This window comes from Scyliorhinus canicula, chromosome 15, assembly GCF_902713615.1.
Source record: "Scyliorhinus canicula chromosome 15, sScyCan1.1, whole genome shotgun sequence".
NCBI classification, from domain to species: Eukaryota; Metazoa; Chordata; class Chondrichthyes; order Carcharhiniformes; family Scyliorhinidae; genus Scyliorhinus; species Scyliorhinus canicula.
This window is the reverse complement of record NC_052160.1, coordinates 79879990-79904877: the sequence shown is the minus strand read 5'-3', so window position 1 is coordinate 79904877 and position 24888 is coordinate 79879990. Positions and strand designations below refer to the sequence as shown.

Genomic DNA, 24888 nt, shown 5'->3' with positions numbered 1-24888 from the left:
ACTGAAATGGTCAGGAAGGCGCTGGAGGACGCAGGGGGTGCTGGAGGGGGGGAGTTGCCGCCGTGGGAAACTGGCAGAGCGTGGGACGCTGGCCGGGGGTGGGCAAGGGATGGGGTATGGCTAATCGGCAGGGGAAGGGGGCAGGGAGCCCTCGGATCCGGCTGATAACCTGGAATGTGAGGGGGCTGAATGGGCCGGTCAAAAGGGCCCGAGTAGTTGCGCACCTGAAGGGACTGAAGGCGGATGTGGCCATGCTCCAGGAGACACACCTGAGAGTGGTGGACCAGGTCCGGCTGAGGAAGGGGTGGGTGGGCCAAGTATTCCACTCAGGGCTGGATGAGAAGAGTAAGGGGGTGGCGATCCTGGTGGGGAAGAAGGTGTCGTTTGAGGCATTGAAGGTGGTGGCTGACAGTGGCGGGAGGTACGTGATGGTGAGTGGCAAGCTGCAGGGGGAACGGGTAGTGTTGTGGAATGTTTATGCCCCAAATTGGGACGATGCGGGGTTTATGCGGCGTATGCTGGAGGCGGGGGGCCTGATCATGGGGGGGGGGGACTTTAATACAGTACTGGATCCCCCATTGGATCAATCCAAGTCCCGGACGGGTAGGAGGGCGCGGCGGCTAAGGTGTTGAGGGGATTTATGGACCAGATGGCGGGGGTGGACCCTTGGAGGTTTGCGAGGCCAAGGGCCAGGGAATACTCGTTTTTCTCTCATGTACATAAGGCCTACTCGAGGATTGACTTTTTTGTCCTGAGCAGGGGGCTGGTGTCGAGGGTGGAGGAAGTGGAATACTCCGCCATTGCCATTTCGGATCATGCCCCGCACTGGATGGACCTCGGGCTGGGGGAAGAGAAGGACCAACGTCCTCTCTGGCGCATGGAGGTGGGGCTGCTGGCAGAGGAGGTGGTGGCCGGGAGGGTCCGGGGGTGTATTGAGGGATACCTCGAGGCCAATGATAACGGGGAGGTTCGGGTGGGGACGGTCTGGGAGGCATTGAAGGCGGTGATGAGGGGGGAATTGATCTCCATCGAACCCATAGGGAGAGGGGGGAGCAGAGGGAAAGGGAAAGACTGATAGGGGAGATGGTGCAGGTGGATAGGAGATATGCGGAGGCCCCAGAGGAGGAATTGCTGGGGGATAGGCGTAGCCTTCAGGCCAGATTTGACCTACTGACGACCAGAAAGGCGGAAGCCCAGTGGAGGAAAGCACAGGGGGCGGTGTATGAACACGGGGAGAAGGCGAGCAGGATGCTGGCGCACCAGCTCCGGAAGCGAGACGCGGCCAGGGAGATTGGGGGAGTGATGGATAGAGCTGGGAAGGTGGTGCGGAGGGGGGTAGATGTCAATGGGGTCTTCAGGGACTTCTATGGGGAACTGTACCGGTCTGAACCCCCGGTGGAGGAGGGTGGAATGGGGCGCTTCCTGGACAAGTTGCGATTCCCGAGGGTGGAAGAGGAGCACGTGGAGGGACTAGGGGCGCCGATCGAGCTTGAGGAGGTGGTCAAAGGGATAGGGAGCATGCAGTCGGGGAAGGCGGCGGGGCCGGACGGGTTTCCGGCTGAATTCTATAAAAAGTATTTGGACCTGTTGGGCCCCCTGTTGGTCCGGACCTTTAACGAGGCAAGGGAGGGGGGGCTCTGCCCCCAACTATGTCACGGGCGCTGATTTCCTTGATCCTGAAGCGGGACAAGGACCCTCTGCAGTGTGGATCATATAGGACGATTTCGCTGCTGAACGCCGATGCGAAGCTGCTGGCAAAGATCCTGGCCACGAGAATAGAGGATTATGTGCCTGGGGTCATACATGACGACCAGGCGGGGTTTGTGAAGGGAAGGCAGCTGAACACAAACGTGCGAAGGCTCCTCAACGTCATTATGATGCCGGCTGTAGAAGGGGAGGCGGAGATAGTGGTGGCATTAGACGCGGAGAAGGCCTTCGATAGGGTTGAGTGGGAGTACTTGTGGGAGGTGTTGGAGAGGTTTGGGTTTGGGGAGGGGTTTATCCGGTGGGTGAGGCTGCTCTATGAGGCCCCGATGGCAAGTGTAGCCACAAATAGGAGGAGGTCGGAGTACTTTCGGCTGCATCGGGGGACGAGACAGGGGTGCCCCCTGTCCCCCTTGCTCTTCGCGTTGGCGATTGAGCCCCTGGCCATGGCACTGAGGGAGTCAGGGAACTGGAGGGGCCTGGTGCAGGGTGGGGAGGAGCATCGAGTGTCGCTGTACGCGGACGACCTGTTGCTGTATGTGGCGGACCCGGTGGGGGGGGATGCCGGAGGTGATGAGGATTCTTAGGGAATTCGGGGGTTTCTCGGGGTATAAGCTGAACCTGGGCAAGAGTGAGGTGTTTGTGGTGCATCCGGGGGATCAAGAGGAGGGGATTGGTAGGCTCCCATTGAAGCAGGCAGGGAAGAGCTTCAGGTACCTAGGGGTCCAGGTGGCGGGGAGCTGGGGGGCCCTGCACAAGCTCAACCTCACAAGATTGGTGGAGCAGATGGAGGTGGAGTTTAAGAGATGGGATATGTTACCGCTGTCACTGGCGGGGAGGGTGCAGTCCGTCAAGATGACGGTGCTCCCGAGGTTTTTGTTCCTGTTCCAGTGCCTCCCCATCCTTATCCCGAAGGCCTTTTTTAGGAGGGTCAACAGCAGTATCACAGGATTTGTGTGGGCGCATGGGACTCCGAGAGTTCGAAGAGTGTTCCTGGAACGAGGCAGGGACAGGGGGGGGCTGGCGTTGCCCAACCTCTGTGGGTACTACTGGGCGGCCAACGCAGCGATGGTGCGTAAGTGGGTAATGGACGAGGAGGGGGCAGCGTGGAAGAGGATGGAGGCGGCGTCTTGTGTGGGCACGAGCCAGGAAGCACTAGTAACAGCGCCGTTGCCGCTCCCTCCAACGAGGTATACCACGAGCCCGGTGGTGGCGGCTACCCTCAAAAGTTGGGGGCAATGGAGACAGCACAGGGGAGAAATGGGGGGCTCGATGGAGGCCCGGATACGGGGGAACCATCGGTTCGTCCCAGGGAGCATTGATGGCGGATTTCTGGGCTGGCACAGGGCAGGGGTCAGGAGGTTGAGGGACCTGTTTGTGGAGGGGAGGTTCGCGAGCTTGGGGGAGTTAGAGGGGAAGTTTGGGCTCTCCCCGGGGAACATGTTTAGGTACATCCAGGTGAGGGCGTTTGCCAGACAGCAGGTGGAGGGGTTCCCCTTGCTGCCCCCACGAGGGGTGCGGGATAGGGTGCTCTCGGGGGTGTGGGTCGGAGGAGGGAGGATCTCGGACATATACCGGGTAATGCAGGAGGTAGACGAGGCCTCGGTGGAGGAACTGAAGGGGAAATGGGAAGAGGAGCTGGGGGAGGAGATTGAGGAGGGGACGTGGGCGGATGCCCTGGAGAGAGTGAATTCCTCCTCTTCCTGTGCGAGGCTTAGCCTCATACATTTCAAGGTGCTGCATAGGGCCCACATGACTGGGTCGAGGATGAGCAGGTTTTTCGGGGGAGAGGACAGGTGTGCTAGGTGCTCGAGGAGCCCAGCGAACCACGCCCATATGTTTTGGGCGTGCCCAGCGCTGGGGGAGTTTTGGAAGGGTGTAGCAAAGACGATGTCGAGGGTGGTGGGATCCAGGGTTGAGCCAGGCTGGGGACTCGCAATTTTTGGGGTTGCAGTGGAGCCGGGAGTGCAGGAGGCGATAGAGGCCGGTGTTCTGGCCTTTGCGTCCCTAGTAGCCCGGCGGAGGATCTTGCTCCAATGGAAGGATGCGAGGCCCCCAAGCGTGGAGGCCTGGATCTCTGATATGGCGGGGTTCATTAAATTGGAGAGGGTGAAATTTGCCCTGAGGGGATCAGTACAAGGGGTTTTCAGGCGGTGGCAGCCTTTTCTGGACTTCCTGGCGGAACGGTAGGGAAATAGGCCGACAGCAGCAGCAACCCGGGGGGGGGGAGGTAAGGATTGGGGGGAGGGAGAACTGTGCACATGGGTGTGTGGAGGGTGCTATCTCTCTCTTTTTGTTTTTTTTTGTTTTTCTCTTTTTTCTTTTTCTTTGTTTTTGTTCTTTTCTTTTGTTTGAAGTTGCTCTTGAAGTTGGGGGGGGGGTATTGTTCATGGGGTGTATGTTAATAAAGTTAAGATGTTTATATTTTGTATTTTGTAAAAATTTCAATAAAATTTATTTAAAAAAAAATAAAAAATTATCTACCAATGGTGTTCCAGCATTACTGGGTACCGTAATACCTCTACACAGACTACCACATTCACCCTCTGTTAAAAAAAGAGTCCGGCGGGGGTGGTGGCTTGGTATTACAACATGGTAACGTGGTAGAAGTTATGGTTATGGAGGTACCGTAATACCTCCGTACAGCGTTTTGCCCTATTATCGTAACTATTTACAATTTTACAATTAACTATATACACGTTAAAATGAAGCAATCAGTCGATCGGGGGCCCTGGATGCCCTCTGTGATCGTCGAAGCTTTGGTGGTGACGCCGGTGGAAGTTCAGGCGTCTGTGACTCCGGGAGCGTGGTTTCGATCTCTGTGGCAGCTTCAACACCCTTAGACGTTGCTGGTGGGGAAGCTGATTGACCTGAGAAGGGAGCGTCTGCGGGGTGCATCGGTGGACGGGGGTGCCTAGACGGGGCCGGCGGAAGAACAAATCCTCCTGGGAAGGGGGCGGCTGTAAGGTGCACCGGTGGGATTGAGGGTGGGACTGGTAGCGGGGGTGTGCGCGGGGATCCGGCGGGCGGCAGATCTCGTAGGGAGACCGTGTCTTGTCGGCCGTCGGGGTACGCCATGTAGGCATATTGGGGATTAGCGTGGAGAAGATGGACCCTATCGACCAACGGGTCGGATTTGTGCGCCCGCACGTGTTTTCAGAGCAGGATGGGCCCGGGAGCTGCCAGCCAGGTCGGGAGCGCGGTCCCAGAGGAGGACTTCCTGGGGAAGACAAGGAGACGTTCGTGAGGTGTTTGGTTGGTCGTGGTGCAGAGCAGTGCCGGATGGAGTGGAGGGCATCCGGGAGGACTTTCTGCCAGCGGGAGACTGGGAGATTTCTGGACCGTAGGGCCAGTAGGATGGTCTTCCAGACCGTTCCGTTCTCCCTCTCTACCTGTCCATAACCCTGGGGGTTGTAACTGGTTGCCCTGCTCGAGGCAATGCCCTTGCTGAGCAGGAATTGACGCAGTTTGGCTCTCATAAAGGAGGACCCCCTATCACTATGTATGTAAGCGTGGAACCCGAATAGTGTAAAGATGCTATGGAGGGCTTTGATGAGTGGTTGCGGTCATGTCGGGAAGGGGATGGCGAATGGGAATCGGGAGTACTCGTCAATCACCTTCAGGAAGTACGTGTTGCGGTCGGTGGAGGGGAGGGGACCTTTGAAGTCCATGCTGAGGCGTTCAAAGGGACGGGAAGCCTTTATCAGGTGCGCTTTCTCTGGCCGATAGAAGTGCGGCTTGCACTCCGCCCAGATTTGGCAATTCCTAGTGGCTGCCCTGACCTCCTCGATGGAGTAGGGCAGGTTGTGGGTCTTGACAAAATGGAAGAAGCGAGTGACCCCCGGGTGGCAGAGGTCCTCATGGAGGGCTCGGAGGCGGTCCACTTGTGCATTGGCACATGTGCCGCGGGACAGAGCATCAGGAGGCTCATTTAGATTACCGGGACGATACAAGATCTTGTAGTTATAGGTGGAGAGTTCGATCCTCCACTGCAAGATCTTATCATTTTTTTATCTTGCCCCGCTGTGCATTATCGAACATGAAGGTGACCGACCGTTGGTCAGTGAGGAGAGTGAATCTCCTGCCGTCTAGGTAATGCCTCCAATGTCGCACAGCTTCTACTATGGCCTGGGCCTCTTTTTCGACTGAGGAGTGGCGGATTTCGGAAGCATGTAGGATACGTGAGAAGAAGGCCATGGGTCTGCCCGCTTGGTTGAGGGTGGCTGCCAGAGCTACGTCAGACGTGTCGCTCTCGACCTGGAAGGGGAGGGACTCGTCGATGGCGTGCATCCTGGCCTTTGCAATGTCTGCTTTGATGCGGCTGAAGGCCTGGCGGGCCTCTATCGACAGGGGAAAAACTGTGGATTGGATCGGAGGACGGGCCTTGTCTGCATAGTTGGGGACCCACTGGGCGTAGTAAGGAAAAAAACCTAGGCAGCGCTTCAGGGCCTTGGAGCAGTGAGGGAGGGGGAACTCCATAAGGGGGTGCATGCGTTCAGGGTCGGGGCCTATGACTCCATTTCGCACTACGTAGCCGAGGATGGCTAGGTGGTCGGTGCTAAACACGGTCTGGAGGAATTTTCGGAGGTTGGTGTGGTGGTCCTGCTGGTCGTGGCCGCAGATGGTGACATTATCGAGTTACGGGAATGTTGCCTGTAAACCGTATCGGTCAACCATTCAGTCCATCTCTCGTTGGAAGACCGAGACCCCGTTAGTGACACCGAAGGGAACCCTTAGAAAGTGGTATAGTCGCCCATCTGCCTCGAAGGCAGTGTACTTGCGGTCACTCGTGCGGATGGGGAGCTGGTGGTAGGCGGACTTAAGGTGCACCATGGAGAAGACCTTGTATTGCGTGATCCTGTTTACCAGGTCGGATATGCGGGGGAGAGGGTACGCATCCAGCTGCGTAAACCTGTTGATGGTCTGACTGCAGCCGATGACCATCCTATGCTTCTCCCCGGTCTTTACCACCACTACTTGAGCTCTCCAGAGACTCTTGCTAGCTTCAATGACTCCTTCGCTCAGTAGACGTTGGACCTCTGACCTAATAAAGATCCGGTCCTGGACACTGTACCGTCTGCTCCTGGTGGCGACGGGTTTGCAATCCGGGGTGACGTTAACAAACAGGGAAGGTGGATCGACCTTGAGGGTCGCGAGGCTGCAGACGGTGGGAGGGGGTATAGGGCCGCCGCATTTGAAAGTTAGACTTTGGAGGTTGCACTGGAAGTCTAACCCTAGGAGTGTGGCCGCGTAGAGGTGGGGAAGGATGTAGAGCCGGTAATTTTTGAACTTCCTTCCCTGGACCATGAGGTTTGCTACACAGAACTCCTTTATCTCTACTGAGTGGGAACCGGAGGCCAGGGAGATTTTTTGATTAACAGGATGGACGGGGAGAGAACAATGCCTTACCGTGTTGGGGTGTATGAAGCTCTCCGTGCTCCCAGAGTCGATTAAGCAGGACGTCTCGTGTCCATTGATTAGCACCGTTGTTGTAGCAGTTGAGAATGTTCGAGGCCGAGACTGGTCCAGGGTCACCGAGGCTAATCGTGGCAGCAGCTGGGTGTTCTCGTCGGGCTGTGTGTGGTCATCTGCACCGAGGTCCTGGGAGTCCATCCAGGATGGCGGCGCCCACTGGTCGCACATGGCTGTGGGTACACAAAATGGCGGCGCCATCCATCACACGCGGCGTCAGCGGGACAAGATGACGGCGCCCGGAGGCCACACATGGTCCTGAAGGAGGAAGATGGCGGCGCTCGATAGCCACCCTGGAGAGGGTTGCAGTGGCGGTCCGCATTTGCTTCCGGAAACCGGAGTGACCGCCCGGGCCTGGCATAGCGCCACGAAGTGGCCCTTTTTGCCACACCCTTTACAGGTGGACAAACGGGCTTGGCAGCGCTGTCGGGGGTGTTTGACTTGCCCGCATAAATAGCAGTGGGGCCCCCTGGGGGTTGCCGGGCCGTCTTCCAGCGCAAGCATGTGGGGGGATGTGGGATGCCTCAGAGTCGGCTGCAGAAGGATTCCACGCTGCCAGGGGGCTGCCGTGCAGTCGGGGGCGTAGGCGCGGGCGTTTTGGGAAGCCACACCCAGGGAGCTGGCAAGGGCCCATGCCTCCTTGAAGCCTAGAGTTGCTTTCTCCAGCCAACGCTGGCGGATTAGAGAGGACAGCATACCCGCAACGAAAGCGTCCCGAATCAACAGTTCAGTGTGGTCGTTTGCTGAAACTTGCGAGCAGCTGCAGTTCCTCCCCAACACTAGGAGCGCACGGTAGAATTCTTCCAGTGACTCACCAGGAATTTGTCGCCTCGTCGCTAGTCGATGCTGGGCGTAGACCTGATTTACAGGGCGAATGTAATGTCCTTTCAGCAACTCCATCGCAGTATTGAAGTCGTCTGCGTCTTCGATGAGGGTGTAGACTTCTGGGCTCACCCTCGAGTGCAAGATCTGCAGTTTCTGTTCTCTTGTGCGTGTGTTTTCTGCCGTTCCGAGGTAGCCTTTGAAGCACGCTAGCCAGTGCTTGAAAGTCGCCGCCGAGTTTACTGCGTGGGGGCTGAGTTGCAGATTCGGAGCTCCATTCTTTAAATCTAGCTTATCAAATTGATGCACGATCAATGACTACTAAAACGAGGTTGTAGTCCAACTGAAGGCTTTAGTAAGCTAGATGTTTCCCCCCCAGCAGCTCAGGTACAGAAAGAAAGCTGCTGGGGCGGCATGGGCTTTTATACCCTTGCAGGGCGAGCTACCATACAGGCTCAACCAATGGAAAGCATACATTATCTACCAATGGTGTTGCAGCATTACTAGGTACCCTAATACCTCTACACAGACTACCATACCGCCATTCAACCAAGATCTGTGACCTCTCATTCTAGATTGCCCCACAAGGAGGAACATTTGGTCTACATTTACTTTATCATGTCGGTAAATTATTGGAGAGAATTCTCAGGCACAGGATTTATACCCATTTAGAAACAAATGGCCTCATTAGCGATATACAGCATGGTTTTGTGAAGGTTGTGAGGTTGTGCCTCACTAACTTGATCAATTCTTTTGAGAAGGTGACAAAGATGATTGACATGGGGAGGGCGGTAGATGTTGTTTACATTGACTTGCCTTTGACAAGTTGCCTCATGACAGACTGGGACAAAAGGTGAAGTCAGAGGTGAAGTGGTAAGATAGATACAGAACTGGCTCGATCACAGAAGGCAAAGGGTAGCAGTAGAAAGGTGTGTTTCTGAATGCAAGGTTGTGACTAGTGGTGTTCCACAGGGATCTGTGCTGGGGCCTCGGTTGTTTGTAGTATACAGCTGGTCTGATTAGTAAGGTTGCGGAAGGTATCAAGGTTGGTGGAATGGCAGATAGTGTTGAGGATTGTCAGAGGATACAGCAGGACATAGATAGGTTTCAGACTTGGGCAGAGAAATGGCAAATGGAGTTAAATGCAGACAAATGTGAATAATGCATTTTGGTAGGTCTAACATAGAGGGGAAATATACCGTAAATGGCAAAACTCTTCGGAATATAGAAAGTCAGAGAAATCCGGGCGTGCAGGTCCACAGATCTTTGAAAGCGGCAACACAAGTGGACAAGATAGTCAAGAAAGCATATGGAATGCTTGCCTTCATTGGACGGGGCATCGAGTATAAAAACTGGCAAGTCATGCTACAGTTCTATCAAACCTTGGTAAGGCCGCACTTGGAATATTGCACACAATTCTGGTCGCCACACTACCAGAGGATGTGGAGGTTTGGAGAGTGTACAGAAGAGGTTAACCAAGATGTTGCCTTGTCTGGAGGGTGTTAGCTATGTGGATTTTGTGAAGGCCACAAAGAATCCAGCATGAGTTGAAGGATAGAAAGAAATAAAATGTATTTACAATAACATATATATATACAACAGCAGCAGGAACTCCCTTGCTGCTCACTCCTCTCTAGTGGATTCCAAACTGGCCAGCTCTATTTCTGCAGGGAATCTGCTAATGATTTCTCTGCCCCCCCCTCTCATTGGGGAAGCTCATACTCCCTAAGGATTATGGGATTGCCATTAGTCCCCAGCCAATCGTAAGCAGGCAGGTTATAATATCCTTCCCCCACAAAGTCCAAGGAATCCACCAAAGACCCTGGTGAAGGAGGGTGTCGGACTCGTTTTGCCGCAGGCCGGACACCTTCTGCATGAGGCGCTGGATCGGGCGGCGTGTAACGAGGCGTAGAACGGCGCTTCCGTGATGAACGGCATAACAGTTGTACATCTACGGCCCGTAGGCCCGAGGAGTCCCCCTCTGAGGCGTCCTGTGTCTCTATCTCGGAGTCCGCTGCTTCCGACTTCTTGGCGTCTCTATCTCCACGCAGTTCTGCAACGACCTGTGCAGGCTTTGAGTGCGGCACCAGAGGAAGATTGTGAGGAATACTCTCTGCTGTGTCTGGTCTCTCTGGCTTCAGAAATGAGCTCCAGGGGCAGGGAATCTTTGGAGGAGATGGTCTTCTGGAACGAACGTGGTCTACATCCTTGCGCTGGAGACAACCCTGGGCTTGCACCTAGTAAGAGATGGGGCCCGTTCGGCAAAAGATAACGCCAGGGACCCACTGGGCACCACCAGCAAAATTTCGAACGAACACTGGGTCACCGAGGGCAAACTGCCGAATCGGCTGATGCTGAGAAAAACCATGTCCTTGTGCCGTTCTTGAGTGCGGCGTACTTTTGCGCCAATGTCCAGGAAAACGATGCTAAGGCGGGTGCGAAGTCTCCAGCCCATTAGGAGTTCTGCGGGAGCTACCTCAGTCACCGCATGTGGAGTGGTCCTGTATGAAAACAGAAAACGAGCCAGTCACTTGTCCATAGACCGGAAGACTACTTTTTTAGGCCCCATTTGAATGTCTGCACTGCGCGCTCCGCTAACCCATTGGAAGCCGGGTGATGTCGAGTGATGCGGATATGGCGTATGCCATTCATCTTTATGAACCTCGCAAACTCCTCGCTTGTGAACTGAGTGCCGTTGTCCGTGACCAGCACCTCGGGGAGGCCTTGCGTACTGAAAGACAAATGCATCTTCACGATTGTTGCGCAGGACATTGTGCCTACCATCTTATGCAATTCTAACCATTCAGACTGGGCACGATTAATAGAAGGAACATGGATCCTTAAAAAGGGCCGGCGAAATCCACATGCAAGCGTGCCCAAGTGATCACTGGCCATTCCCAGTGATGCAAGGGCGTGGTTGGTGGAAGCTTCTGATGCTCCTGGTAGATGGAGCAGTTTTGGGCCACCTTCTCAATGTCGGTGTCGAGGCCTGGCCACCAGACATAATCCCGGGCCTACATTTCCATTTTGGTCACACCTGGATGCCCATTGAGCAAGTCTCTTAGTATCAGCTCCTGTCCTTTTTCCGGGACAATCACACGCGTCCCCCACAAGAGGATACCGTCTTCCACGCTAAATTCTGACAGCTTGGAGGAAAATGCCCGGAACAAGCGGTCCTAGATCTGGTCCTGTGTAATGATACAGGATTGATTAATGATCTCATAGTTAGAGATCCTCTCGGAAGGAGCGATCACAATATGGTGGAATTTAAAATACAGATGGAGGGTGAGAAGGTAAAATGAAACACTAGTTTTGTGCTTAAACAAAGGAGATTACAATGGGATGAGAGAAGAGCTAGCTAAGGTAGACTGGGAGCAAAGACTTTATGGTGAAACAGTTGAGGAACAGTGGAGAACCTTCCAAGCGATTTTTCACAGTGCTCAGCATAAAGGAAGGACGGTAGAAAGAGAGAAAATCGACCGTGGATATCTAAGGAAATAAGGGAGAGTATTAAATTGAAGGAAAAAGCATACAAAGTGGCAAAGATTAGTGGGAGGCGAGAGGACTGGGTAATCTTTAGGGGGCAACAGAAGCTACTAAAAAAGCGAAAAAGAAGAGTAAGATAGATTATGAGAGTAAACTTGCTCAAAATATAAAAACAGATAGTAAAAGTTTCGACAAATATATAACAAAAAAGAGTGGCTAAGGTAAATATTGGTCCTTTAGAGGATGAGAAGGGAGATTTAATAATGGGAGATGAGGAAATGGCTGAGGAACTGAACAGGTTTTTTGGGTCGGTCTTCACAGTGGAAGACACAAATAACATGCCAGTGACTGATAGAAATGAGGCTATGACAGGTGAGGACCTTGAGATAATTGTTATCACTAAGGAGGTAGTGATGGGCAAGCTAATGGGGCTAAAGGTAGACAAGTCTCCTGACCCTGAAGGAATGCATCCCAGAGTGCTAAAAGAGATGGCTAGGGAAATTGCAAATGCACTAGTGATAATTTACCAAACTTCACTAGACTCTGGGGTGGTCCCGGCGGATTGGAAATTGGCAAACGTGACACTATTGTTTAAAAAAAGGAGGTAGGCAGAAAGCGGGTAATTATAGGCCAGTGAGCTTAACTTCGGTAGCAGGGAAGATGCTAGAATCTATCATCAAGGAAGAAATAGTGAGGCATCTGGATGGAAATTGTACCATTGGGCAGACGCAGCATGGATTCATAAAGGGCAGGTCGTGCCGAACTAATTTAGTGGAATTTTTTGAGGACATTACCAGTGCAGTAGATAATGGGGAGCCAATGGATGTGGTATATCTGGATTGCCAGAAAGCCTTTGACAAGGTGCCACACAAGATGTTGCTGCATAAGATAAAGATGCATGGCATTAAGGGTAAAGTAGTAGCGTAGATAGAGGATTGGTTAATTAACAGAAAGCAAAGAGTGGGGGTTAATGGGTGTTTCTCTAGTTGGCAATCAGTGGTGTCCCTCAGGGATCCGTGTTGGGCCCACAATTGTTCACAATTTACATAGATGATTTGGAGTTGGGGACCAAGTGCAATGTGTCCAAGTTTGCAGTCGACACTAAGATGAGTGGTAAAACAAAAAGTGCAGAGGATACCGGAAGTCTGCAGAGGGATTTGGATAGGTTAAGTGAATGGGCTAGGGTCTGGCAGACGGAATACAATGTTGACAAATGTGAGGTTATCCATTTTGGTAGGAGTAACAGGAAATGGGATTATTATTTAAATGATAAAATATTAAAACATGCCGCTGTGCAGAGAGACCTGGGTGTGCTAGTGCATGAGTCGCAAAAAGTTGGTTTACAGTGCAACAAGTGATTAAGAAGGCAAATGGAATTTTGTCCTTCATTGATAGAGGGATGGAGTTTAAGACTAGGGAGGTTATGCTGCAATTGTATAAGGTGTTAGTGAGGCCAAACCTGGAGTATTGTGTTCAGTTTTGGTGTCCTTACCTGAGAAAGAACGTACTGGCGCTTGAGGGTGTGCAGAGGAGATTCACTAGCTTAATCCCAGAGCTGAAGGGGTTGGATTACGAGGAGAGGTTGAGTAGACTGGGACTGTACTCGTTGGAATTTAGAAGGATGAGGGGGGGATCTTATAGAAACATATAAAATTATGAACGGAATAGATAGGATAGATGCGGGCTGGTTGTTTCCACTGGCGGGTGAAAGCAGAACTAGGGGGCATAGCCTCAAAATAAGGGGGAGTAGATTTAGGACTGAGTTGAGGAGCAACTTCTTCACCCAAAGGGTTGTGAATCTGTGGAATTTCTTGCCCAGTGAAGCAGTTGAAGCTCCTTCTTTAAATGTTTTTAAGATAGAGATAGATAGTTTTTTGAAGAATAAAGGGAGTAAGGGTTATGGTTTTCAGGCCAGAAAGTGGAGCTGAGGCCACAAAAGATCAGCCATGATCTCATTGAATGGCAGAACAGGCCCGAGGGGCCAGATGGCCTACTCCTCATCCTAGTTCTTATGTTCTAACTCGCCTGGGAGCTGTCCATGCTGCCCACCATACAGGACTATGTGCCGAACCTTTGACAGGACTGGCTCCGTCTGGGTCCATTCACGGATCTGTGAAGCCGTGACAGGCAAGGAGTCCATAAAATTTAATGTTGCAACCACCTCACCGGTCGTGGGGTCGACATGGGGCCGGTCGACAAAGGCAATAGGCTCAGTGCATCGGCATTCGCTGTCTGGGTCCCTGGTTTATGCTTCAGAGAATACTCGTAGGCAGCGAGCAACTAAGCCCAGCGCTGGATCCGTGCGGAAGCAATGGGTGGTATTGGCTTATCCTCTCGGAAAAGTCCCAGCAGAAGCTTATGATCAGTCACGATATTGAAGTGGAAGCCATACACATACTGGTGGAAGCGTTACGCCGCAAAGACCACCGCCAGGCCCTCCTTCTCAATCTGCGCGTACTTCTTTTCCGCTGCAGCCAATGTGCGGGAGGCAAAAGATATCTGCCGCTCGGCCCCGCTCTCCAGCTTGTGGGACAGGACGGCCCCAATACCATACCGGAATGCATCACACGTGATGAGCAACAGTTTTCCAGGATCATAGTGGGTTAGTAACCCAGATGACGACAATTGTTGTTTTTACCCGCCGGAAAGTAGTTTCTTGCGGCTGACCCCAAACCCAGGGGTGACCCTTCTTTAGCTGAAGGTGCACCGGGGCCAGCGTAGTTGCCAGATTGGGGAGGAACTTCCCGTAATAATTTACGAGGCCGAGAAGAGAACGAAGGTGCGAAGTGTCAGTCGGGGCAGGGACCTGTTGAATCGCGCGCACCTTTTCTGCGGCGGGGTGCAAACCTTCGCGGTCCACCCGATAACCCAGGTAGACTACTTCCTTCGCCTGAAAGACGCATTTTGTACAACGTAAACGGACCCAGCCTCTGAAAAGCGTCTAAGGGCAGCCGCCAAATTTTCTAAATGTTCCTGCTCCGACGTCCCTGTAATCAAAACGTCGTCTAAGTAAACAGCGACTCGCGGTAAACCTCTCAAGATGCTCTCCATGAAGCATTGAAAAATAGCGCACGCAGAGGATACCCCAAAGGGCAACCGTGTATATTCATACAGGCCCCGGTGTGTATTAATAGTTACATATGGTCGGGAGGCAGGGTCCACCTCCAACTGTAGGTAGACGTGACTCATATCTAATTTCGTGAACGAGAGTCCACCTGCAAGCTTTGCGTAGAGATCCTCTATGCGAGGCATTGGATATCGGTCGAGCCGGGAAGGCGTATTCACTGAGTTTATAGTCGCCGCGCAAGCGAACTGTGGCATCTGGCTTCATTACAGGTACAATTGGTGCTGCCCAGTCAGCGAAACGGACGGGCCTGATAATACCCAAGGACTCCAAACGAGTGAGCTCCCCTTCTATCTTCTCGTGCAAGGCGTAAGGCACCGGGCGCACGCGGAAATAGGGTGGCGTGACTACTGGTTTGACTTGATTTTATTTTCCACTAACAGGGCTGCAATACATCTATGTACCGTCCTAGTACCTCCGTCAACCCTCCAGAACCTGTTTGGAGGATGTGCTGCCACTGGAGCCGCAGATGGCTAAACCAGTCCCGACCCAACAGGCTGGGCCCGTGGCCGCGCACCACGATAAGTGGGAAACAACCCTACTGGCGTCCATAAACAACAGGGGTCATCGTAGTTCCTGCAATGTCCAATGGTTCCCACGTGTAGGTGGCCATCCTGGCCTGTGTGTCGGTTAATGTAAGGGTCTGTATCCCCTGCTTGATGTGGTCGAATGTCCTCTGGGCGATCACGGAGACCGCTGCGCAAGTGTCCAACTCCATCTCAAGCGGGTGACCATTGACCTGTACTGTCACCTTATTGGGGGCCACACGGGCAGATGCAGGCCGTCGTCCTCCGTCTCCACATCCTCGGGAGTAGTCACCGCAGGTTCATCCAAATGGTACAGCCCCTGCGCTGGCCCCAGTTTTTGTCGGAACGACGGCGACTCTGGCAGCCCCAAGACCACTGTTCGCGACGGGGTCGGCGCCCACAAGTCCGACACTGACATGGCTCCTCATCCATTGGTTCTGGAGAAGGCTCCCTTCGGGGAGGAACGTCGGGAGGCCACTGGCGTCGATCCGGACGCTGCCCCACCCGAGGTTATGCAGGGGTGCGGGGAGATGCTTTTGGACGGATTCCCTGTAACTCCTGCATTCCCCGTTCTGCGCTCCCTCGGGAAAATACTATTTGAATAGCCTGTTGAAAAGTCAATGTTGGCTCAGCTAACAACTTTCTCTGGGTGGCCGCATTGTTAACACTGCAAACCAAATGGTCGCGTAACATTTCTGACAAGGTTTCACCATAGTCACAGTACTCCACAATCCTGCGTAGCTTGGATAGAAACTCTGGAAGGGTTTCTTCTAGGGTCCTCTCAACGGTATTAAACCGGTAACGTTGGACTATCGTAGATGGGGTTGGGTTAAAATGTTTTCCCCGTGAGTTCACAAGTTCATCAAACGCCTTGGTGTCTGGCACAGCTGGGTACATAAGGCTCCTAATCACCCCACACGTATGCGGGCCACAGGCGGTGAGCAAAATGACCTCCAGGCACACGTATGCGGGCCACAGGCGGTGAGCAAAATGACCACCAGGCACTCGTTTTCAGTGATGTTGTTTGCCCGGAAATAGTAACACGTCTCTTGTGCGTACAAGTTTCTACTTTAGTGCGCAGTATTAAAAACATCCAAATGTCCATACAGAGGCATGGTGGAACAGAAAAAAAACTTCCAACCTGCATCCAACAAAAATCCAGGGAGGTGGCTTCAGTAGCGTGGACAGCCATCAATTTTAACCCTTGTCGCCTCGTTTTTGTGAGGGCCACGAAGAATCCAGCACGAATTGAAGGATAGAAAGAAATAACATTTATTTTCAATAACATGTACAACAGCAGCAGCAACTCCCTTGCTGCTCAAGCCTCTCTAGCTGGTTTCAAACTGGCCACCTCTATTTATGCAGGGAATCTCCTAATGATTTCTCCACCCCCCTCATTGGGTAAGCTCATACTCCCTAAGGATTGTGAGATTGCCATTAGTCCCAGGCAGTGGTAAGCAAGCAGGTGATAACATCGTAAATAGACTCGGATTGTTTTCATTGGAACAACGGAGTTTGAGGGGCGACCTGATGGAGGTCTACAAGATTATGAGGGGCATGGATAGAGTGGATGGGCAGGCACTCTTTCCCAGGGTGAAGGGGTCAGTGACCAAGGGGCATAGGTTTCAGGTCCGTGGAGCAAAGTTTAGAGATGTGTGAGGCAGGTTTTTTTACAGAGGATGGTGAGTGCCTGCAACACGTAATCAGGGGAGGTTGAGGAAGCAGATACATTAACGGCGTTTAAAACGCATCTTGGCAAATATATGGATAGGATGGATATAAGAGGGATACGTCACAAGGAATTGATGATGGTTTGGCCAACGTTAGTATCATGATCAGTACATGCTTGGAGGGCATAAGGGCCTGTTCATGTTCTGTATTGTTCTTTGTTCCTTAATCAAATAAGGAGATCAAAACGGGACACAATGGCTGCGATTCTCCGCTCCCCACACCAGGGGGGGAATCGCGGGAGGGCCGGGCGAATCACGCCACGCCGCCCTGGCACCCCCCCGCAATTCTCTCTTTCCCCCCCCCCCCCCCCCCCCCCCCCCCCCCCCCGCATTTTGCGACACGCCACTCGGAGAATCGCCACTCGCCGTTTTTCCTGGCGACCGGCGATTCTCTGGCCCGGATGGGCCGAGCGGCCTGACGACCCCGACCGGTTGACGCCGGCGGCAACCACATCTGGTCGCTGCCGGCGTGAACATCGTGCAACAGTTAAGTGTGGGGCCTGTGGGGAGCGGAGAGAGGATCGAGCACTACGGCGTGCTCGTGAGGTGACTGGCCTGCGATCGGTGCCCACCGATCATTGGGCCGGCGTCTCTAAGAGACGCACTCTTTCCCCTCCGCCGCCCCGCAAGATCAAGCCGGCATGTCTTGCGGGGCAGCGGAGGGGAAGACGGCAACCGCGGATGCGCCGGCCAGCCTGCGCATGCGCTGCTGACGTCACTTAGGCGCCGCCGGCCGCGTCATTCTCAGCACGCCGCTTTGATGCAAGCGTCAAGGCCCGGCGCCCGAGATTTGCGCAACGCCGCTCCTGGCCCCCGGAGTGGGGGGAGGGGGGGGGGGGGAGAATAAGGGGCGAGGAGCGGCCTCCGACGCCGGAGTGAAACACTCCGGGTTTCACTCCGGCGTCGGCACTCAGTCTCCCTTTGGGAGAATCGCGCCCAATACTCCAGACGTGATCTCACCAGTACCTTCTACAATGGCAACAACATCTCTCAACTTTTATACTCCAGTCCTTTTGCAATAAAGGCCAACATTCTATTTGCCTTTTTAATTACATCCTGTACCTGCATACCAACTTTCTGCAGTTAATGAACAAAGACACCCAGATCCTTCTGCCCAGACACATATTGAATCTGCTTTCCATTTAGCTAATAATTTGTCTTTCTATTTTTCCAGTCAAAATGGTTCATCTCACACTTATCTACATTAAACTTCATCTGCCAAATTTTGGCCCGATCTCCTTGCCTATCTATATCCGTCTGTAATATCGTTATCGCCTCTTCACTGCCTGCTTTCACACCTATTTTAGCATCATCCATGATGCACGATCGATTGCACAAAGACTCAGATTGGGTACAACTGTGGCTTTATTGCAGTCAGATGCGTGGCCTCCTACTGCAGCTCGCGAAATGGCAGATCAATGGAGGACACGCATATTTATACAGCTCCTAGTGGGCGGAGCCAGCCGGCAGGGGCTACCGGCGAACCTGTAGTACAGGTCCTACCTTACATCCCCTAATACAGGTGTACACAGTGGTTCACCACAATCCACAAATTTTGCTATGTTACACTCTGTCCCTGCTTGCAGATCATTTATATAGATTGTAGACAGTTGAGGCCCGAGGACAGAGCCCTGCGGCATGCCACTAAGTTACTGTTCGCCAGCCAGAGAAGGACACATTTATCCCAACCCTGTTTTCTGTCAGTCAGCCAATCCTCAATCCAATCTAGAACTCTACCCCCATTCCCCTGCCATTTCACCTTATGGATCAGTCTTTTATGCGGCACCTTGACAAATGCCATCTCGATATACCACACCCACAGGTTAACCATTATCCACCTTGCTGGTTACGTCCTCAAAAAAACAAGCAAGTTTGTCAAGCATAACTAATCCCTCACAAAACCATGCTGAGAATGGTGGATTGAGCTTTGTCTTTACAAATGTTCAGTCATCCCCTCCTTAACGATTGAGTCCAGCAACTTCCCCATCACAGAGGTCAAGCTAACCAGTCCATAGTTTCCTACTTTTTGCCTCTCTCCCTTTTTGAATTGCGGCCTCACATTAACGTGTTTCCAATCCACAGGAACCCTTTCAGAATCCAGGGAAATTTGAAATATAACCAAAGCATCCACTATCTCTGCTGCCACCTCCCTTAATACCTTAGACTGCAGGCCATCAGGTCCCGGAGACTTATCTGCCTTTAATCCAATTAGTTTATTCAATACCATCTCCCTAGTGATGGTTATTGCACCAAGTTCCTTGCACTAACTGTAATTTTTGGAAATATTTTATTATCTTCTACCATGAAGATAGAGGCAAAATATTGGTTCAGTTCCTCTGCCATCTCTGTGTTCCCCATTATTACCTCATCAGTATCGTTCTTTAAAGAGCCAACAATTACTTTAGCTATTCTCTTCCTCTTTATATACTTAGAGAAGCTTTTGGCATTAGTGTTTATGTTTTCTGCTAGTTTCCTTTTGTAGTTCATCTCAGCTCTTAATTTTATTTTTAGTAGCCTTTTGCTGAACCTTAAAGTTCTCCCAATCCTCCAACTGACCACTAGCTTCTGCAGTATGGTATGCCCTAGTATTTGCCCTTAAGTCTTCCTTGACTTCCTTGTTCAGCCATGGAATATTTTTTTCCCTTTTACAATTCCTCTTCCTCTCAGGAATATACTTTAATTGAGAGGTATTTAATATCTCTCTGAACTTGCGGCATTGTTCCTCAACAGTCCTACCCTCAATTATTTGTGCTGAGTCTACTTGGGCCAACTTTTTCCTCAGGCCAACTCTAAAACTCTCTGGTGGTACTCTGTCTTCTGTCGCCCAATCTGAATTTGAAACTCCAATGAATATAATCCTAACCGACAGTCTCTCCCCATCTGACAGTCCTACCATCGTAGGAATTAGCCTGGTAAACCATTGTTGCACTCCCTCCATAGCAAGGACATCCTTTCTCAGATAAGAATACCAAAACTGCACACAAAACTGTAGGGGCTGGTTTAGCTCACTCAGCTAAATCGCTGGCTTTTAAAGCAGACCGAGCAGGCCAGCAGCACGTATTCCTGTACCAGCCTCCCCGGACAGGCGCCGAAATGTGGTGACTAGGGGCTTTTCACAGTAACTTCATTGAAGCCTACTCGTGACAATAAAGCGATTTTCATTTTTCATTTTCAATACTTCAATGTGGACTCACCAATGCATTATGCAATTGTAGTAAAATGACAGTTCATTCTGCAAGGCGCAGTGCTCTAACTGTGATATGTGATATAAGATCCGTGACGCTTCCAGCATTCCGGTCGACTATGTCTTCAGGAAGTGTAACCAATGGCAGCTCCTCGGATAGCGTGGTTCGGTTAGATGCTCTTAGGAATGTGCAGGTGGTGGAACATAGAACATAGAACATAGAACAGTACAGCACAGAACAGGCCCTTCGGCCCTCAATGTTGTGCCGAGCCATGATCACACTACTCAAACCCACGTATCCACCCTATGCCCGTAACCCAACAAACCCCCCCTTAACCTTACTTTTATTAGGACACTACGGGCAATTTAGCATGGCCAATCCACCTAACCCGCACATCTTTGGACTGTGGGAGGAAACCAGAGCACCCGGAGGAAACCCACGCACACAGGGGGAGGACGTGCAGACTCCACACAGACAGTGACCCAGCCGGGAATCAAACCTGGGACCCTGGAGCTGTGAAGCATTGATGCTAACCACCATGCTACCCTGCTGCCCCACATCATAGATAGGAGTTATAGGGATGTGGTCACACCCAAGGTGCTGGCAGACAGATTGGTGACCACTAGAAAGGGCAGGCAGTCAGTGCAGGAATCCCCTGTGGCTGTCCCCCTCTCTAAAAGGAAAACCATTTTTGGATACTGTTGCGGGGGGGGGGAAAGCCTATCAGGGATAAACAACGGCAGCCAGAACAGTGGCACCACAACTGTCTCTGTTGCTCAACGGGGAGGGTAGGGTTGTAATCTCAGGATTATTCCCTGTACCACATGCCAGTGAGGCTAGAAATTGGAGGATAGCACGGCTAAGTACCTGGCTAAACTGGTGGTGTAGGAGGGAGGGTTTCAGATTTCTGGACCATTGGAATCTTTTCATTTCATTTCATTTCATTTCTTCTGGGGCAGGTGGGACCTGTACAGGAAGGACGGGTTGCATCTAAACTGGAGGAGCACCAATATCCAGGCTATGAGGTTTGCTAGAGTCACTCGGGGGGATTTAAACTAATGTGGCAGGGAGGTGGGAACTAGAGGGTTAGCTTAGAAGGTGTAATAACTGAAGGGGAAATAGAGAACAAAAATAAGAGAACAACATCACCCAATCTGCTCAACGTCAAAAGAATAGCAGGTAAGGCAGATGAACTGAGGCCCTGCCCTCTACCCTGGAACACCTGGATAACAAAGACACCTATGTCAGAGTCCTATTTATCGACTACAGCTCAGCCTTCAACACGATCATTCCTGCGAACTCATCTCCAAACTCCGTGGCCTTGGCCTCGGCGACTGGATCCTGAACTTTCTAACCCACAGGCCACAATCCATACGTATAGGCCACACCTCCTCCACGATCATCCTCAACACCGGTGCCTCACAAGGCTGTGTCCTCAGCCCCCTACTATACTCCTTATACACCTATAACTGGGTGGCCAAATTCCCCTCCAACTTGATTTTCAAATTTGCTGATGACACCACTGTAGTGGGTCGGATTTCAAACAATGATGAGACAGAGTACAGGAATGAGATAGAGAATCTGGTGAACTGGTGCGACGACAATAACCTTTCCCTCAATGTCAACAAAACAAAGGAGATTGTCATCGACTTCAGGAAGCGTAGTGGAGAACATCAATGGGAACGAAGTAGAAAGGTGTACAGATCAGCAACAACCTGTCCTGGTTCCCCCATGCCGACACTATAATTAAGAAAGCCCACCAACGACTCTACTTTCTCAGAAGACGAAGTCAATTTGGCATCTCAGCCACGACTCTCACCAACTTCTACAGATGCACCATAGAAAGCATTCTTTCTGGTTGTATCACAACTTGGTATGGAGTATGCTCTGCCCAAGATCACAGCAAACTACAAAAGGTTGTGAATGTAGCCCATCACGCAAACCAGCCTCCCATCCATTGACTATCTGTTCCCACTGCCTCAGAATGGCAGCCAGCTTAATTAAAGACACCATGCACCCTGGACATACTCTCTTCCACCTTCTTCCGTCAGGAAAAAGATATCGAAGTTTGAGGTCACATACTAACCGACTCAAGAACAGCTTCTTCTCAGCTGCCATCAGATTTTTGAATTGACCTACCTCGTTGATCTTTTCTCGACACCTTGCTATAACTGTAACATTATATTCGGCAGTCTCTCCTTCCTTCACTATGTGCGGTATGCATTGTTTGTTCAGCGTGCAAGAAACAATACTTTTCACTGTATAGTAATACTTGACAATAATAAATCAAATCAAATCAAATCAAGTAGTACTTGGAACTGTGAAGATCCCTGTCTCACTGCAAATTCCTCTCCAGCCCAAGGAGTCATCCTGAACCTAGGCACCTTAAGTCTTCACATTTGATATTATGAACCAGGGCAGCACGGTGGTGCAGTGGTTAGCACTGCTGCCTCACAGCACCGAGGACCCGGGTTCGATCCCGGCCCCAGGTCACTATCCATGTGGTGTTTGCACATTCTCCCTGTGTCTATGTGCGTCTCACCCCCACAACCCAAAGATGTGTAGGGTAGGCAGATTGGCCACGCTAAATTGCCCCTTAATTGGCAAAAATTATAATTGGGTACTCTAAATTTATTTTAAAAAGTAAAAAATAATGTGAACCAATTTGAAATGTTTGTGTGGTTGGGTTCTGTTTAATTTAAAGTATTAGCTGTACAGTGATGTTGTACTTCTTACAATAATGTGGGACCAATATCTGTCATTCTCCTGAGTTTTGAATCTTAGCAATGATGTTATAAAGATGTGCACGGTGAAGGCAGCAGCTATACACAGCTGCAAGTGGGCAGCACGGTAGCCTTGTAGATAGCACAATTGCTTCACAGCTCCAGGGTCCCAGGTTCGATTCTGGCTTGGGTCACTGTCTGTGTCGAGTCTGCACATCCTCCCCGTGTGTGCGTGGGTTTCCTCCGGGTGCTCCGGTTTCCTCCCACAGTCCAAAGATGTGCAGGTTAGGTGGCTTGGCTATGATAAATTGCCCTTAGTGTCAAAAATTGCCCTTAGCGTTGGGTGGGGTTACTGGGTTATGGGAATACGGTGGAGGTGTTGACCTTGGGTAGGGTGCTCTTTCCAAGAGCCGGTGCTGACTCGATGGGCCGAATAGCCTCCTTCTGCACTGTAAATTCTATGATATCACTTGAGCTTCCACTGTAGGCTACTGCTTTGCATCTTCTGACAATTGACTAAGAATATCCCCAAACTAGGTGTGCCACCAAAGATGGTCCGCGAGCCGAATGAGTCATTGAATATAAATGTAGGATTTGAATTAGGGTTTACTGTCCTGTGTACCGAGGCACAGTGAAAGGTATTGCCCAGTGTTCAGTCCAGATAGATCATTCCATACATGAAAAAACATAGGACATATGGTAGGTTCACAATGTAAATATATAGGCAAAGGCATCAGGTGAAGCAGTATGGAGTGTAGTACTACTCAGTAGAGAAGATATGTGGAGAGATCAGTTCAGTCCACAAGAGGGTCATTCAGGGGTCTGGTAACAGCGGGGAAGAAGCTGTTTTTGAGTCTGTTAGCCTGTGTTCTCTGACTTTTGTATCTCCTGCCCAATGGAAGAGGTTGGAAGAGAGAATAACCCAGGTGAGAGGTGTCTTTGATTATGCTGTTCGCTTTCCCAAGGTCTTGGGAGATGTAGACCGAATCAGTGGATTAGAGGCGGGTTTGTGTGATTGACTGGGCTGTGTTCACGACTCTGTAGTTTCTTATGGTCTTGGACCAAGCAGATGCCATACCAGACTGTGATGCAGCCAAATAGGATGCTTTCTATGGCGCACCTGTAAAAATTGTTCAGAGTCAATGTGGACATGCTGAATTTCCTTAGTTTCCTGAGGAGGTATAGGAGCTGTTGTGCTATCTTGGACGTAGCGTCGACATGGGTGGACCAGTACAGATTGTTGGTGATGTGCACACCGAGGAATCTGAAGCTGTCAACCATCTCCACCTTGGCCCCATTGATGCAGACAGAGGTGTGGATGATACTTTGCTTCCTAAAGTCAATGACCAGCTCCTTGGGTTTGCTGACATTGAGGGAGAGATTGACTGAGAGTAGCACATTGTTTTGTAAGGACAGCATGGTGGCACAGTGGTTAACACTGCTGCCTCACAGTGTCGGGGACTCGTGTTAAATTCCGGCCTTGTGTGACTGTGTGGCGTTTTCACGTTCTCCCCTTATCTGCGTGGGTTTCCTCCGGGTGCTCCAGTGTCTTCCCACAGTCCAAAGACATGCAAGTTAGTGAGGTGGATTGGCCATGCCAAAGGTTGGGTGGGGTTTCTTGGGTTGCTGAGTAGTGGGCTTAGGCAGGGTGTTCTTTCAGCAGGCTCGATGGGCTGAATGGCCTCCTTCTGCATTGTAATGATTCTATGAAAGGAAGGATGATGATTGAGAGGTGGAAAACTGAAAAAGGCCTATTTGCACTTTTTTGTTCTGCAGAACCTGTTTCGGCAGCAACAGAAGCTTTTCCAGCAGATGAGAGTGGTCCAAGGACAAAGGCTGAAGAGCATCAAGCAACTGTTTGAACAGTTTCTGAAGGTAAACCTTCAAGGATAGATGACTGAGAACTATTTGCTGAAACGTTAATGTGCTTTTTTATAATACTACAGATAACAAAATAAAATACTCAAATTAATTTTGACAAAGATACAATCACTGTCATATTTAACTGAATATGTAATTTTTTTTGATGGTCTCTTTCACAGCCTCTGCACCACGTGAAATAATACCCTCTTGCTTGGCTAAAATATCTGGGGCTGGATTCTCCGCCCCACCTTT

General features: G+C 51.2%; 1 protein-coding gene across 4 annotated transcripts in view; it reads left to right on the top strand.

The window, feature by feature from the left end:
- The window catches only part of sycp3 (synaptonemal complex protein 3), a 260430-nt gene that overhangs the window by 185069 nt on the left and 50473 nt on the right, over nt 1–24888 (top strand). For all 4 annotated transcript variants that reach the window (XM_038820905.1, XM_038820904.1, XM_038820907.1 and 1 more), the window contains exon 7: nt 24550–24648. In XM_038820905.1, coding sequence (XP_038676833.1) covers nt 24550–24648 — 99 coding nt within the window. The remainder of the gene's footprint in view (nt 1–24549; nt 24649–24888) is intronic.